This window comes from Onychostoma macrolepis, chromosome 15 (assembly GCF_012432095.1).
Source record: "Onychostoma macrolepis isolate SWU-2019 chromosome 15, ASM1243209v1, whole genome shotgun sequence".
Lineage (NCBI taxonomy): Eukaryota > Metazoa > Chordata > Actinopteri > Cypriniformes > Cyprinidae > Onychostoma > Onychostoma macrolepis.
In genome coordinates this window covers 475,597-492,751 of record NC_081169.1, presented here as the reverse complement: position 1 = coordinate 492,751, position 17,155 = coordinate 475,597, and the positions used below count along the sequence as shown (strand labels likewise).

Sequence of the window (17,155 nt, the reverse complement as noted above, 5' to 3'; positions counted from 1 at the left end):
ATGGATGATCTCTCAGTTGAGTTAAATGAATGTAAAACTGGATGTGTAATAGGAGATAGTCTTATTAATCATTTGATGCATGCTGATGATTTAGTTATTCTGTCCCCTTATAGTTCTGGGCTACAACAGTTGCTTCGTGTATGTTCATATTATGGTGTGCAGCATGATATTGTATTTAATAAGAAAAAGAGTGTGGTTATGATTGTTAAAACTAAAGTGGGTCGTATACAAAAGTTTCCCTCCCTTTATTTATATGACCAAGTATTAAATGTGGTAAATTAAATTAAATATCTGGGTGACATTATTAGAGATGATTTAAATGATGATGATGATGGGCAACGCCAGTGCTGTAAGTTATACGGACATGTTGGCTCGTAAATTTTACATGTGCACTGTTGATGTCAAAACAGCACTTTTTAGAGTGTACTGTGCTTCATTTTATAAGTCACCCTTATGGTGTAGTTCTAGTAAAGCTAAAATGAAAAAGCTTCAGGTGGAATTTAATGATGCATTAAGAATCCTGCTTAAGTTCCCAAGGTGGATGAGTGCAAGCCAGCTGTTTGTATCTAGTGATGTTCCTACTTTGCATGCCATTTTAAGGAATTATATGTATAGTTTCATGTGTCGATTAAGTGATTCGAGAAATACAATTATAATAACCTTAAATGATCCCACATTAAGCGATACAAGGTATTCTTCCTTGTTCTGGAAGCACTGGAATTCAAGTTCATATGTTTTTTTTCTGAAGTGAATGTTGTATGTGAATGTATGTTGGTACGTAATTTTCTTCTTTTGTGTATTTTATTTTTATTGTGATATGGACCAAATGGTCTGAAATAAAGAAAATAATAATAATAATTTGTCTTCATCCAAATGTGTATTCTGAATTTCAAATCATTTAAATAATGCTTTTCCCTTCTAACTATATGGTATTGCTCAAGCATTATTTAATACATTTTGTGGAAGGCTTTTATGATATAAAATATAAAATAATCAAAATAACTTAGCAGTGGAGCAGGAACATGAGCACATATCTCACAGTGAGCAACACCAATGAGCAGACTGAAGAAAGGAGGATTTGGGAGACTTTGACAGGTTTAGATCACTTCTGGGTACAAATGTGTCCCCAAACTATGGTTAGTTAGATACACACACACACACACACACACACACACACGTTTGGTTTTGTGAAAAGTGGGGACATCCCATAGGCGTAATGGTTTTTATACTGTACAAACTGTATTTTCTATTGACCTACACCTAACCCTACACCCCTTACAGGAAACTTTCTGCATTTTTACTTTCTCAAAAAAAAAAGAAGAAAAAAAAAAAACTCACTCTGTGTGATTTATAAGCGTTTTGAAATATGGGGACATGGGGTAATGTCCTCATAAATCACCTTCTCATAGTAATACCTGTCATACCCATGTCATTATACAAATTTATGTCCTCATTTGTCACAAACACACACACACACTCACTCACTCTCCTGTGTGGCATGTTTAGTATGGCTGACTTGGACTGTTGTCATTATTCATCACAATGCCACCAAACTGCTGAGTTTGTGTATATCTTTACACTATAAGTCGCATCAATAATTATTTTGATTTGTAATTTTTGTTACAGGTGCAATTGAGAATTGCACACCAATATATGTAGTGATTAGATTGTATGCATTACTGAAAACCAATGACAACAAAAGGTTAATTTACTTTGCAAGGATTAATAATTGTTCACACATGCTCTTAACACTCTCTCTTAAATCTTAATGTTATAAAAACAAAAATAGCCAAATCATTAAACTGTTGACAAAACAGTCTGATTCTGCTAGGAAACCAGTTTCCTAATGTTTCTCATACTTCCTAAAACAGTTTTACCATCTCACATGTGGACAGTTTATATTTAAATATTTAAAGTCACTGTCACAGATCTGTATTACAAAGCTACAATGAAACAATGTTGATTTATTAATCTTTCCAAAATCTTGCAATTGTGTTAGTGAGAATCAAGTTAGTGTAATTACACCTTTATTGCATGTACACACTAGTGTGAGTATTTCTTGCTTAACACTTACATCATCCTCCACAGTCAACACGTACATCAAAATGATTCTCATTGATTCACTTCTATTTTGGCATGATGACAGTCAGTTGGTTTCCATTAAAGCATTTATGATTTCTGCAATGACATGAATTCGTGTAAGTATGCTAACATGCAGTGCATTCTACATCTTTCATTCATAATTAAAATAAACACAGACGGCAGTTTTCCGTCCCTTCCCAACTTCTCTGTCGACCGACTAGGTCTCAGAGTTCGTGTTAATGTCACTGTCCATAAGCAAAGCCAATAAACCTTATTGATATTAAGCCTTTTTCTCCTATTTTTAAATGAGAATTTAAAGATTTCAACAGCTTCATGTCTATCATAACCTGCTCCTGAAAGACAAACTGCTGAAATACTGGAAGTTTGTACAGAAAGGAAAGGAAACATGTGTCTCTTTCCACAGCCCTGAGGAGGATGTTTCATCTTTCTTTAAATAGACAATGCTGAGCTATGAAAGCATTGAACGACTGACCTGTTCACGCACAAGATAATTCAGATAGACTGTGAAAACAATGCATGGAAATGTTGCATAGAATTTGCAAAAAGACAAAGCCTCTTAATGGTCATTCAGTGTCTCGTAACATGGCCCTTCAGAGCACATTTTCTCTGGCAGACGGTCAGACTAGTACAGGCACATAGAAACCTGAATGAGTAGGCAGGTCTGTGTTTGTTCAGTGTTGGATTACTACTTCTGCAAAAATGTTGGCAGCTCGCTCTATGAACAGATTTATTTTTCCATAGACCCTTCTCTTTGCTCAACACAGTCTGGAGTGTTGGACAGAGATTCTTCTTCTGTAATAACTGTAGCAACAGAAGGTAAGGAATGTAGGGGTCAAAATAAATGTTTCCAACTCAGCATATATATAACCCACAGAATCTCATTTTGGCTGAAATCCATTATACATATGCTTGCTCAGGCTACCTGTCAACTTCAGACATGCAGTATGTACCGAGGTACAGCTGTGCCGATCATAGTGACAGTATAATAAATTTAGAGCATGTACATCGACTGCTGTCAGTTACAATGCACCTCATTCCTGGCAGAACACCAGCAGCACACATTTCTGAACTTTTCCTAATCAAACACACTTGATTCAACTCATCAGCCCTTTAGCAGAGACTCCAAGACCTGAAATCGATGAGTCAGATAAAGAAGAACATATCCACTGTTGGTGTTTCTCCACAAATGTGTATTTGATAACATCAATTAAGCTGCTTCACTTTGCTTCCTAGAAGTTTACTAAGCCATTCGTCAGGAAAATACACAAAACATAGGGGTCTCGAGAACAATTTTGGTTAAATTTTATTTTGATTGTCCACAGTAGAGATTCTGTCTAACTATAAGTAATGTCTCGGTTACATAGGTAACCCTCGTTCCCTGAAGGAGGGAATGGAGACGTACGTCGAACGTGACCGACTGAATGGGAACTTGCAACTATGTCAACTTAATATTTGCTAACAGCATAATAATTGTAACTACCTTATACATTTATAGTTCATTGTATTAGTATCATTTTCATTTGTCTAAATGTAGTTTTCTGTGTTATGGGAAAATAATAATTTGGTCAATATTGATTTACACATCAGTATCCCCAAAAGTGTCCTTCACAGTCCATTACATGAGTGAACTCTCTGTAAACACTTGCAATGTTAACACATCATTTGGGTGTGCAACTAGATGTGTTTGAGGTTAGAAGGTTGAATGCATTAGTTATATTATTTTACATTTTGATGATAATGATGACAAAATGATGACACTTGTTTGTTCACGCTGGCCTATTTTCAATGGCAAAACTAGCATGAGAAAGTAATTAGTAGAGGAAGACAAATGATAACATGACTTAAAGCTGCTATATTAAAGCTTAGTCTTTTTTTTTTTTGTGCAACATTAACTATTATTTCACTTTGTTCCAAGAAAAAAGAAAAAAAAAACTGGGAGATTTCTGAGAGACAAACACTGAAAATGTGGGTGAACCACAGAAAACTATCACATATGGTCACTGAGGAAAATCACTGAATGCAAGATGTTTTAAAGATGCCATTTTAACTCTAATAAAAGATAAGTAAGTGATGGTTTAAATGAAAAATGAAAAATTTGATTTAGTTCTACAGCTGTTGTTATTTTGTGGATGTGCAAGTTCATACAGTGTATGGTTTCACAAAATGTTTTACTGACACACAAACACAGAGACTTTCACATATTGCCATCACCAAATACACTCTGTGACCTTAGTGACTCTCCTTCTTTGAGAAGCTTCAGTGGTCAAATGTGTTGTCTAGTCAAGACTCACGAGTAACCTGCCATGCGTAGGTGGGGTGGTTAACATCTGCCTGATAGACGGAGCGACAACTTGACCTCCAACTACTGTAAACACATACTGTGGCCACAAGCTATTCATCGACGCAGGACAAACCTCACTGGAGATGGCAAGTTACAAATACTTGGAGCTATGGAAGTGGTCATTTGAAGTATCATTATCAACGATTAAGACCTAAAACCTAAATACTGATTATATTTATTTGTGTTTGTGGCCTGATGCCATCTGCTGGTGACCTACTGTACACCCATTCACGGGCCAATGGTAGAAATCATCCAGTGTTATTCTGTCAGAATTTCCATTTTCTCAGACAGTTTGAAAGTCAAGTCTCCAGTTCCTGTGGCAGGCAATAAATCCACACCTCAACACTTTTAGTCCAACAATAAACCCCGACCTACCCACTGTGGCTCTAAGGGTGAAAGGTCACTCCATCTATAAAGCCTGTCATGGACACATGCTTTGTGACTCACTCTAAATTATGGTTTTGGGGTATGGTTTGAAGTTATCAAGATTTGAGTGTTGACGAGACTGAAAATTTTGTAGCCATAACCACTGAACTTCCAGGTTTAATTCTTGATAGGAATGGCACATGGATTACACATTCGGTCAGCATAGCTCAAATGCATCTATTTTCCTAAATGTTACTAAAAAGACTGGAGCAGTTTCTACTCTACATACAGGTGTCACATAATTTTTCAGTAAATATGTGTACTTGGCTTGAAATGAAAATGCATGTAGATGCTTGAAAGCAATCGATTCAAAACTATTGCCTTTTCACACATGGAGATTAAAGTGACCTGTCTCCCTAAAAGATGTAAGCTTAATCAGAATTTAAGTTTATATCTCAACATATTCATGTATCTTCACTCCATGTTCACTCCAAAAAGCATATAAGATCCTAGGCTTCACGAATGCAGGCAGAATGAGGTACTGAGTAAAAGATGAATCTGTCCCTTGTGTCTGAAGATCAGAGGTGTGGATTCTCAAATCCTATCGTGAAATTCCAGGGGTGGTGGTGAAAGGTGTTGATCCAAGCAAAGGTCGAAAAGTTGGAAGCCATGGAATGTTACTTGGTGAAAGGAAAACCTGGAGAGCCTTTAGTTTAAACCAAAGCATGGGCTTCCTTCCCGCTCTTGGAATCAATCTCCTCCTAAGTGTGTGTGTGTGTGTGTGTGTGTAAGTGCATGCGTGCATGCATCTGTTTTACATAACTGAACATTTCTGTGAGAACACAATCTTTATAAATGTTTAAACCCTACAAGCAAGAGAGAAAAACACATTCATTATTTTTCGACTCCGTATAATACTTGGCAGAAGAAAATAAGCTTCAGAGACAGATATAAATATATAGTCAAAGGAAAGCTGTTGAAGCTAACCCAAGAGGGCCATCATAAGCATTTGTCTGTGACAAGCCTGGTTGTTTGACCCCGGGACTCTTCTCAAAAGGATAATGGGAACATTGCATGTTGAGGTCCCATTATAAATAAATGTCTTCAGCGGTGAACAGAAGCAAGTCATTTTCACAAATATGTTCCACAACCACAGTAAGGCACGCTTAATATCCTTGCCAACAATAACACTCAAACTACAAAGAAAAAACAAACAACTAGTGACTAAAGTGTTCAGTAACACACATTATCTCGAAGGATAAGTAAGAGAATTGTGTGAATTGCTAAGCCCAAATGGCACCAGGTTTGCAATACTCCAACCTTGTTATAAAAGCTCAGTCATTTATTATTACTTTTATAATTTTATTATTTTATATAGCCACAAAAATAAACATGGTATTTAGGCAAATCATAATGATTTGATTCACTCTGATTTAGTAGATACACACGGCATGTGCACCCTCCATGAAACAGCCAAATCAACACTTTCTGACTGAATGTTAGATGATGCACAAATACAAATAATGCACAATATTAAGCCAATATCATAATATATAAAATTATGTATTTACAATTCAATATGGACATAAACCATTTTTTATATATATTTCAATGACATAATTCCTCACAGTTCTTTTTTCTCTCAAACAGCATACTGTAATTACCCATATTTTGTCTATTAAACTTCTATAAAAACCTGGAAAGCCAAAGTAACATAACTGAATGAAACAAGGTTTTTAAAAAAAAATAAAAATTAAGCTTGCCTTTTGAATAGTCACAGTGGTCATGAAGTCATGAAGTCATGACCAAACTTATATTACTGTCATATATGTGGTTCTGGTATCTCTGCCCAGGTAATTAAAGGCTATACACTTGTATGTACCAGAATGTGCTCTTGTGGGGTTTCGTATTATAAGAGTCCCTTGTGCGTGGAGAAGCTCGCTGCCCAGAGGTCGTTCCTTTCCAGTTGTAGAAAGAATAGATCGATCTGGTAGCTCCCAGGTTATCTCTGGTGTAGGCACTCCATTAGCAACACATTTAAGATAAACAGGAACTCCAGCCACTCCTCTCACAGTTGGTGGCGGCCCATTAGTGATCCGGGGTGGATATGCAACAATTACGACAGGCACAGAAAGAACCGCCTCACCAGCGTCATTCTTTGCTCGGCACACGTAATTCCCACGATCATGTATGATCGTCTCAAGTACAACAAGTGTTCCATTGTCCATCAAATGGTAACGTCCACTCACCTGTGGACGTGCAAGAACAAAACCTCCTGGCGTGGTCCAAGAAATGCTGGGCTGGATTCCATCTGTCAAGCAATGTAGGAAGAGGGACTGTCCAGAAATCCCTCGAATAATCCCCTTTGGCCGTGTTAGAATATAAGGCTTTTGAATCACCTCAAAAACAACCAGCTTCTCAATATAGCCCACTTTGTTTTTTGCAGAACAACGGTATTTACCAGAGTCCTCTATGCTGGAGTTATAAATAACAAATGTGCCATCTGTACCCAGGTGATGTCTTGAGCCCTCGAACCCAGGTGTTCCACTGAACCGAGTTCGATTGGGGAGTGTCCATATGATCTCAGGAATGGGTTGTCCATCAGCAGAACAGTTTAACACTGCAGTTCTCCCTACCCGAGTCACCACTCTCTCATTAAAAGGATTGTTAAAAATAGGCCTCCTGAGCTTGTCGGTCACTTCTAGTTGAACCAACATAGCCGCCTCACCTCCATCATTCTGAGCCATACAAATAAATTCTGCTGAATCTGATGGCCTAACATTACGGATCTCTAGTGTGCCATTGCTATGGACATTTATCCTGCTTCCGTAATAGGGAGCGGTAAGAAATATATTGTCAGGCATGATCCATGTGATCTTTGGTACTGGATACCCTTCAGCTTTACAGTCTATTAGCTTTCTTGTATATTTGACTGCTGTATCTTTCATCACAGTTCTATTTTGTTTGAAGCCATTGATGATGGGTGGGTTTCCATCAATGTCTAGTTTATATACGTTATTCTCCTCGCCTGCAGAATTACGAGCCATGCAGACATACTCCCCAGCATCAGCTAATTTAACATTTCGTATATCAAGGGAACCATTTGCATGTACTAAGTAACGCTCATTAGATGCAGCAATCATATCTTTGGACGGAAGCATCCAAAAGACCTTTGGCTTGGGCTCACCTATAGCCGTACAGTCAAAGCGAACATTTCCACCTGGCTTCACTTTGGCATAGGAGAGATTTGGACGCTGAATGCGAGGCACTGCAGTTACCACACTTATGTGGACATGCATCTGGTCCTTACCCAGTTTGTTTTCAGCGTAACAGGTGTAATCACCTTCCTCATCAGAACCCACTTTATTCAGGTACAGTGTTCCATTATTAAACAAGGTGTACCGTTTGAACTGATCGCCTTCTGTTCCATCTGCTTGCAGGGCGCTATTCACCAAAGTACCATCAGGAAGTCCCCAAGATATCTCTGGCATGGGGACACCAGCAGCCACACAGTCCACTTTTAGGTCATTGCCATAAGGCACTTGCTTCCTGCTAAAGACATTTGGTTCAATCCGAGCTGGCTTCATAGACACTGACACTCTTAATAGCTGTACATCATCCCCAACTTTGTTGCGTGCAACACAGAGGAAGTCCCCGGCGTCTTTTTCATTTACTGATTCAATGATGAGGGTACCATTTTCCAGGACTTTGATACGGCTGCCCATTCTGAAATGAGAATGTGACATTTTTAACAATAGGTGCCAATATGTCAAATTAATGCATGTTTACAAACTAAATTCTAACTGTTCAATGCTGGTTTGAAAACATTTACAAAATTGTTGATGTAGGAAATGCATTTGTCTGCTCATGTTTAATGCTTCTGCCCTAACTAAGATTCACTCAAATTGTTCATTCCAGGCTTAAATCGTTTAGGCTTAAAAAATAAAACCAGGGAAATTTAAAATTGGTCTGGAAAACCCATAAAAAAAAAAAAAAAAATATATATATATATATATATATATATATATATATGTATATATATTTATTTATTTTAATCTGTAATTATTATTATTTTTAATTGGTTATGTTCAGCTCTAATACGTATCATCAACAAGACTTTTTCCCTGTTCAGTATTCACAAATGACTACAAAACTCAAAAGGTGTGAGGTATCTCTAGTTCATTCAGAGTCATTTTGTCATTAAAACATTGCACACTTCAGGTGTAAGTTTGTACAATCAAACAAAAACACTGTCTTTTGTAATAGCATACCTGTGTGACTGGTCCACAAGAGCCTTGGAAGGAAGCCTCCAAATAATCTGAGGTTTTGGGTCCCCAACTGCAGAGCAGTTCAAATGAAGGCAGCCACCATATATCACATCAGTTCTTTGTTGTGATGTCTCAGTGATCTGAGGGGCAGTTTCTGTCCTCTTCACAGACAGAGTAACAACACGCCGTTCTGATCCTGTAGAGCTTGTTGCAATACACTCATATTTTCCACTTTCAGTTATTTGTACATCCCTCAGGTAAAGTGTACCATTTCCAAAAACAGAAACTTTAGTGTGTGAGTTAGTTAGAGGTTGTACTATTGTGCCATCATGTAAGACCCAGTGTGTGGTAGGTCGTGGGTCACCATAAGTGCTACATGCCAAAAAGAGATTCTGACCAATGTCAGCCCTCACCACCTGCCGTTTTTCTTCCAGTATAGCAGGCGGTGCTGCTACCACCTGTAAACGAACAGTGGCTGTGTCAGTACCACCTGGATTACTTGCAATACATTTATAATGTCCACGATCTAAAACGGACACCTCTTGAATGGTCAGTGTCCCCATCGTGGTAACTGTTACTCTGCCATGCTCAGTGATCGAACCTTTAACTTCGGTGTGATTAGGCAGAATCCATGACACAATTGGCACTGGTCTGCCCTCTGTCCTGCATTCCAAGTGCACGGTTTTCCCAGCAAGAACCTTGATATCTCTCATCTTTTTCTCCAGTATCCGGGTGGGATAGGCCACAACTGACAATGTAACCACAAGCTTGTCAGAGCCATACTCGTTTTGGGCAAAACATATGTACTGTCCTTGGTCTTTGATGTTTGCCTTTTGGATGAACAATGTTCCATTCTTCAGAACCTCAAATTTACCCATTTTACCTTTAATGGTCAACATATTACCTGATGATATAAAGGAGACAAAAATTATCAGTATACCAGAATGTAAAATAAATATGAAAATATCAATTGATAACAATATAATTCTTAAAAATGTTCGTAAGCTTTGTGGTTTAACTTTTGTACCTGTAGTAGATGAGAATCGGTTCCAGCTGATGATGGGCTCAGGGTTGCCAGTGGCCTCGCAGGGGAGGAAAGCATCAGAGTTTGAGAGAACAGTAAAACTGGCAGCTTTTCCACCATTAATCCTTGGCTTGAAGGTAATATCCCTCAAAGATGAGGTGTCATACCTTGTAGAGTGATCGAATGTATTCAGATTGACAGTACTACTACCGTATGGAAATGGAGTGAATGTAAATGAAGTTGAGCTAGTCATTGTGTCTGAGGTAACTGTTATACTCTGAGGTTTATCAGAGGCTGTAGTGGGTTTAGTGGTCAAAGTAATGACCTCTGGGAAACTGGTGGCAGAAGACATATTAGAGTCCCTCCATTCCTCACCAGAACCAGTACTATCAGGTGATGGAGACCTCTTTGTTTCTTCAAGGGGTGTATGCAAAGTCCTTAATATTGTACCACTGTGCTTAGTTTGTGAAGCTATAGTTGTAGATTTGGTGTGATAACCAGGCTTTTGCTTTCCCCACAATCCAGTTTGAGAACCTGAGAACTTGTTCTGAACAGTGTCTTGCTTTAGTTTAGTTCCTATCGTTGGTGGGGCTGCTAGAGTGTGAGAAACTCCCATTGGCTTTGTGGTTGTGGACAGCTCACGGAAGACTGGAAAGCTGAAAAGCTCAGCTGTTGTAGATGGGGTTATGACATTGTCTGAGAAATTTGTTTCTATAAAGGAGGAAGAACCTGATGAGTCTTCAAATGATGTCTCTGGAGTATTGTCATTTTCTCTTGTCATTGGAGGAGACACAATCATATGTGTATGCTTTAGTTCTGTAGTAGATGCTGTTGTTGTTGCCTTGTAAGGTTCTGCTGTGGATGCTGAGGTCCTCTGTTCCTCATCAGTGGACAGCGTAAATGAGTTGTGATGCTTGCTAAGCGTTTCTTTCATTTGCCCCTTGTCTCCAAACTGTCTATGCCACTCAATCTTCTCCTGTGTGATTTTAGAAGACATTGTCATTGTGGATGTGGTTGTAAAAGTTAGTTCTTTCTCTACTGAATTAAAATAACTTTTAGAATCACTTGAATCCTCAGAATTGGTGGGCACAATAGTTGCTGACATTTGTGAATCAATGACAGCATAAGTCTTTTCAGAGCCTGACAAATGAGTTGGCATGACAGGTTTTTCTGTCACTCTCAAAGAGGAAGTTGACATGTGATACCCAGTTGTATGGTTGACCAGGCTTTGATCGACTGATATTTTGCATTTATCTGTAGACACTCCAGATGTAACCCTTTTCCCATCGCCACAATCTGTGATTTTGTCCACAGTGTGTGAAAATGTGAGATTGTCTTCCTTGTTTGTAGAATGGTATTTGAATTTATTGAGTAAAGATTGTATGTCTGTAATTTTGCTGGGCCGAATGATCCTACGTCTGCCATGAAAGTTACGCTTCTTTCCCGATCGCATTGTTTTGGAGGGGACAATTTGGATTTGGTGTTTGGAGATGATGGTGGACCCAGGAAGGAGCTCTGACTGGATTCTTTGAGTGGTCTGAAATGTGATCTTTTCTTGGTCTTCCTTGGTTGTGGTGACCGCTGTGAATATGGCCTGACGCTTAGGTTCCAAATAGGTGACTTTTGGGCCCTGGGAGTTGTAAAGTGGTGTTGTTCCAGTAGTAACATCTTCTGAGTCCCCAGAGAAGAGAAGCTCTGCAGCTTCTGAAGGTCTGTTTGTTGCTTTCTCATATATGTGGGGTTTTCCATCACTATGACTTAATATGTAATCTGACTTGGTTGTATTCAGAGTTGTCTCATCTCTTTGAGTCCCATAATTACTCAATGTATAAGTGGCCATTATTGGGGTAGCAGGTGTCTGAGTATGAGCATGTGATGTTGTTGTAACCAAATTTGTTTTCTCATTTGCTCTTAACATGTTACTAGTGGTATCATATTTTACTTCAATGAAACCACTGTTGCCAGTTTTGTCAGTCTCTTGGATTTTAATATCTGTGATTTTAATGGTGCTATGCTCAAGTTTTTGAGTAGTTGTCATTACAATAAATTCATCTTCAGATATACCATCCCCTGAAGTTCCATCATTGTCATCAGATGGTGTTTTAGACACCTCTAAACTTATTGTCTTTTTATTTGCTCTTTTAATTTGAGACATATCGGTGAAAATGGCATCTTCTTGCTGGTACTTTTCATTAAAGACTCTTCCAGAGTTCCTTATATTTCCTCTTCTGCCAGCGGGAACTTTATGAAATCTGGACTGTAGCCAAGTGTATGGTCTGCCTGAGGTAATGCTTCTTGACTCCTCACTAACCCTGTGAGAGAGATACCTACTTCCAAGTTTCTGGCTATCATCTATAATTTGTACAACGTGATCACCAGATTCCTTAGGCTTTGTGGTATTTGACAAATCACCTTGAACAGTTACGTGAGAAGCTAGCAAATCTGCTCCCAGAAAATTTCCAACTAAGCATCTGTAAAATCCTTTGTCTCGGGATGTCAGTCCATGTATTACCAAAGTGCCATTTCTATAGAGCTTTCTGTTGCCATAGGACTTGTCTAAAATTGTGTGGTCAGGAAGTATCCACTGAACAGAAGCCTCTGGACTGCAGGCTGATGTACAGTCAAGACGCAGGTTCTGACCAAGGGTATGAGAGATTCGAATCCCATTAATCTCTTGTTCTTCAATATTCCGGGGAAGCACAGTGACCCTGAATGCAAGAACATCTGCATCCAGGTAGTTAGTTGTAATGCAGTGATAGACACCTGTGTCTGAGATCTCAACATATTTTAAAGTAAGCCTTCCATCATAAGCTACTACAATCCTTTGATCCTCGCTGTTGTATGGTGCAGGTAACTTACTTCCATCTGGTAGAATCCACTCTATAATGGGTTTAGGATCCCCAAAGGTCTTGCAGTTCAATTCCATCACTCCACCAGCAAGTACTGAGTGTTCAGTCTTGGTCTGATTGTCCTTTCTAATCATTGCCCAACCATACTGGTCTCCTTCATCCTTGCTGCTGTCAACATCTATTTGAACATTGGATAAATACTTGATAGTAAGGTTCGGAAATGTCGTTGTAATGCGGTCCAGCTGTAGCAGGACTGTACTTTGCATTAACCATTCATGATTGGCTTTCATGTTTGCTTTAATTTCTGTAAAAATATCATCTTCCATTGATACTACTTGCTTGTATGTGTAAACTATATCTGGTTGCAGAGAAAGTAGTACTTCTCGCTCAAGTCTCATCGGGGACTCACTATACATAGCCAAAATATTCCAAATCTGACGTATATTATCATAATCAATGTTGCAGACCAACGACGTAGAAATGATCGCGCTAAGGCCAGTTAAATCTTTTCCATTCTGTCCAAAGCTTGCAGTTAAGTTTTCCATTCCTGTAGGTCGCTGCACAACACATGCTACCCAGGCATTGTTGTGGAATTGATCTGTGATGTTCATTTCCAACATGCCAATGGGTGCAACAAAATCTTTAGGATAGACTGAGGTATAGCCACCATCATCCAAGGTAAAATTGCTCTGTTTCAAGTGAGGATGAATCCAAGGTCTGCTGCATGTGTAGCTATCCCTTTGCAAATGCACAATGCTGCTGCCTCTCAAGGTAATTGGGAATTCACAAATGGGACACTGTTCTTTGAGAAACTTCCTGTCTCTTTTGCATTTTAAAACACCTGTAAACGCAAAACTAATTCTCATTATATGTTGATGTATATATGTAAATAAAAGCAATTTTACTTACTAGAACATTTCTTGTGCACTAGTTTTTGTCATGCTATATTAACAAAACATTTTTTCTGCTATTTTTTTAACAGAAGATTTGTTAAATATAGACCAAAATCTCACCAGGGTGTTTCTCTAGCCATTGTCCAAGCCAACTCATCCGACAATCACATGACCAAGGGTTTCCACTAAGGAAGAGATTCTCTATCTTGTTGCAGCCAGAAAATATAGTCGTAGGCAATGTGGTTAAAGCATTGTCTGACAAGTAAATAGTCTTGAGAGATGACCATTTTAAAATCTGGCTGAACCGCAGTGATATAAAAGTGTCTGGATGAAGCTGTTGGAGCAGGTTTCCCTCAAGGTTGATCAACTGCAGCATTTTTAATCCATAAAAACTCTCTGGGTGGATGAAGGTAATGTGATTATGGTCCATATGAAGACGTACAAGATTGTCCAGGCCTCTAAATGTGTCCTTGTTTAGTTTCTCAACTTTGTTATAACTCATTTTCAGAACCTATAAGTAGATAAAAAAATATATATATATGGTGTTAAGAATGAAAATGAAGTGACTGTCTCTAATATTTAAATAGACTCTCATTTCAGACTAGCTTCAGACTAAAAACAGGGTCAGGGGGCAATTCCGGCATGGCCGACCCACATACTTCATGGATGATGGCTAGATCTGGCATCTACCGGTTTAAAAATCAATGGTTTCAAAACTGGTTTCAAAATCTCGTGTTGACTCCCACACAACGTCCAGAGTCACAATAATTGAAATCAGTTTGTCTACACGTTATATTTTAAATGAACTGCAATCTACTCAAAATGCCATGGCTTGCTATTCCTTTGGTATGACTGACTGTGAAATTTGTATATTATTAAAATATTTGATTTAAATATTGCTCAGTTCAAACTCAATTACAACAAAATAAGCATTTGTCTTATTTTTGGATGAATATTTATTAGAAATATTATACAAGTCAATTGTGTCCTTAACATTTGACTGATGTTTCAAGTGTTTTATTAAAGAGCTTTACATTACCATGACTATGCATGAAATTGACTTGACTTGATGCGCAGTAAGCAATGTAAGCTTTCTTTCTAAATTTATCAGTCTCAGCCTCGGATGTCATGCCTGCAGATCGCCAAGTCTATTCACTGATGCATATTAACCTGGCTGACTTTAAGCAGTTTATAGGAGTAAAGGCAGGTGTTTTTTTGTTTTGTTTTTTTACATGCTTTTGAGGAGGAGCTAGCCACTATTCGCAGTAGTTATATTCATTTGATCAGATCTTTGAAAGATTTTGAAAGAAACAAGTTTTATTTGAAGCACTTAGTAGTGGGTAGATATCCACAAGCAGAACGGAATACTTCACTTTGTTTTGATATGCATGTTAAAGGCAAATAAACACTTGTATAGCTTGACTGCTTGTGATATTGATGTAACCGTGGGCCAGATGTGATCAGAGATGGAACCGGACAGCAGCAGTACGTCATCTCATCTTCACAATAAAGAAAAATAAACATGCCAACAAACTCAGATACACAACATGACATCTGATTATTTTTTGCTGTATACAGAGTTAGTGTCTTATGTAACCAGACTTTTAAATGCAGCAAGAAGTTTGGTCCTCATTCAAGCTTATTCTGGCCAAGAACTGCCCATTTTGAAAATAACAGATTGTCTGAATAAAGATTGTCCAAAGAGATGAATTTAGTATTTTACCTGCAGAGATGTGAGGTCATGGAACAAACCGTCCTCAACAGTCTTGATAATATTACTGTGCAGCATTAACAGCTCCAGGTTTTTTAGTCCAGAGAGGTCGTTCACTTTAAGAGTTGATAAACTGTTGTACCTGAAACACAACATTGCAAATGTATGGATTTGCCTTAAACAAGCTGTTTTCAATGACATTTTTAGAGAAAGCTCCACAGTGGATTGTCTGTTAGGTTTTACCCCAGGTTAATTCTTTCAACAGCTGGCTGAATGCCCCTGGGTATTTCACTCAGGTATCTGAATGTGCAGTGCACTTCAGACGGAGCGTAGCATGCGCATGATTTGGGGCAGCCGCTGCTTCTGTGTGTTATATTGGCCAAAACACATAGCAGCACCATGAATCTCCACAACAGACATGACTCTGCTGTCGGGCCACACATTCTGGAGAAGGTCTGTTTCTTCCCTATTTTTTTGACAAGCTCAGGTTGCCATTAATCATTAGCTTTCTGTAAGAAAAAAAAAAAAATCTGTTAATCATATCTACATTACCATTCACCACTGTTAACAAAGTTCTACATGACAAATGCCCTTTACATATTCTCCTGAGACCAAGCATTACATTTTCAGAGAGAGAAGGAATAACAAATATATATATATATATATAGATATATATATATATATATATATATATATTCAACAATAAATGATTCAATAAATGACATATACTGTATATATATATATATATATATATATATATATATATATATATACTCATTAATAATATAGAGAAAATGCAATGTATCTACCGTTCAAAATGACTATTATTAATGTTAACACACTTACCTAATACTCAGTTGAATTATTTAGATAAAGATTCACATGAAACACTGTCCACATGATGAATGAATAATCCAAAGAATTCCGGTGAGGAACAGTCGCTTCCTTCGCTTTGTCAATAGAGCATCAAGTGCGCTGAAGTCTTTGATTTAGAAGCGCGTGTCGGCTGATGGTTAAACTGAGAGTGAATCCTCCTCCTCGGTCTCGCGCGGTCCGGTTACGCGCCACTCTCGTGCGCTCTGTAGTGCGAGAGGTTCACACGGAGTAAAAGGAAAACATCATCATCATAAGGAGAGTTTTCGTCCCGTTCAGATTCTCATTTTCAGTCAGTGCTGATTTGTACCTGATAATATATGTCACAAAATGTTCATATTATAGCAATGTGTGGATGTCGTGAACCGATGAATCTGGTGTAAATATGCCACGTATTCGCAACAATAAAACTTGCGGGGGGAAAAAAGCGTTCCGATGTTAATATAAAGGCATTATCCATACTGATTGTATTTTATTTTATTTTATTTATTTATTTATTGGAATAAAGCATTGCATTGTGTTGTGTTTGGGCTGAAGAAGGAAATGTCTGGAAAAGGTATATATACTGGTAATTATCTGCCAGGACATCTTTTTTTTTTGTTTTGTTTTTTTGTCTTCTCCTCCTTCTCACAGCATTGAAATACATCTCAAAATATAATCTTAAAATATTACATAATGCTTTGCATAGTCAATAAATGTTGAAACCATAATTATTAATATTTCTTAA

The 17,155-nt window shown here is 38.0% G+C and overlaps 1 protein-coding gene across 1 annotated transcript; it reads right to left on the bottom strand.

Annotated features, from left to right (window-relative positions):
- Window positions 1-6,193: 6,193 nt before the first annotated feature.
- On the bottom strand, window positions 6,194-16,646 carry igsf10 (immunoglobulin superfamily, member 10). The gene is made up of 7 exons (XM_058745282.1): window positions 16,402-16,646; window positions 15,799-16,064; window positions 15,568-15,697; window positions 13,965-14,355; window positions 10,106-13,792; window positions 9,082-9,982; window positions 6,194-8,536 (listed from the first exon to the last, which is right to left on the bottom strand). Exons 2-7 carry the CDS (start codon window positions 15,996-15,998, stop codon window positions 6,622-6,624), a joined length of 7,224 nt encoding a protein of 2,407 aa, XP_058601265.1. The 5' UTR covers window positions 15,999-16,064; window positions 16,402-16,646; the 3' UTR covers window positions 6,194-6,621.
- Window positions 16,647-17,155: the final 509 nt, after the last annotated feature.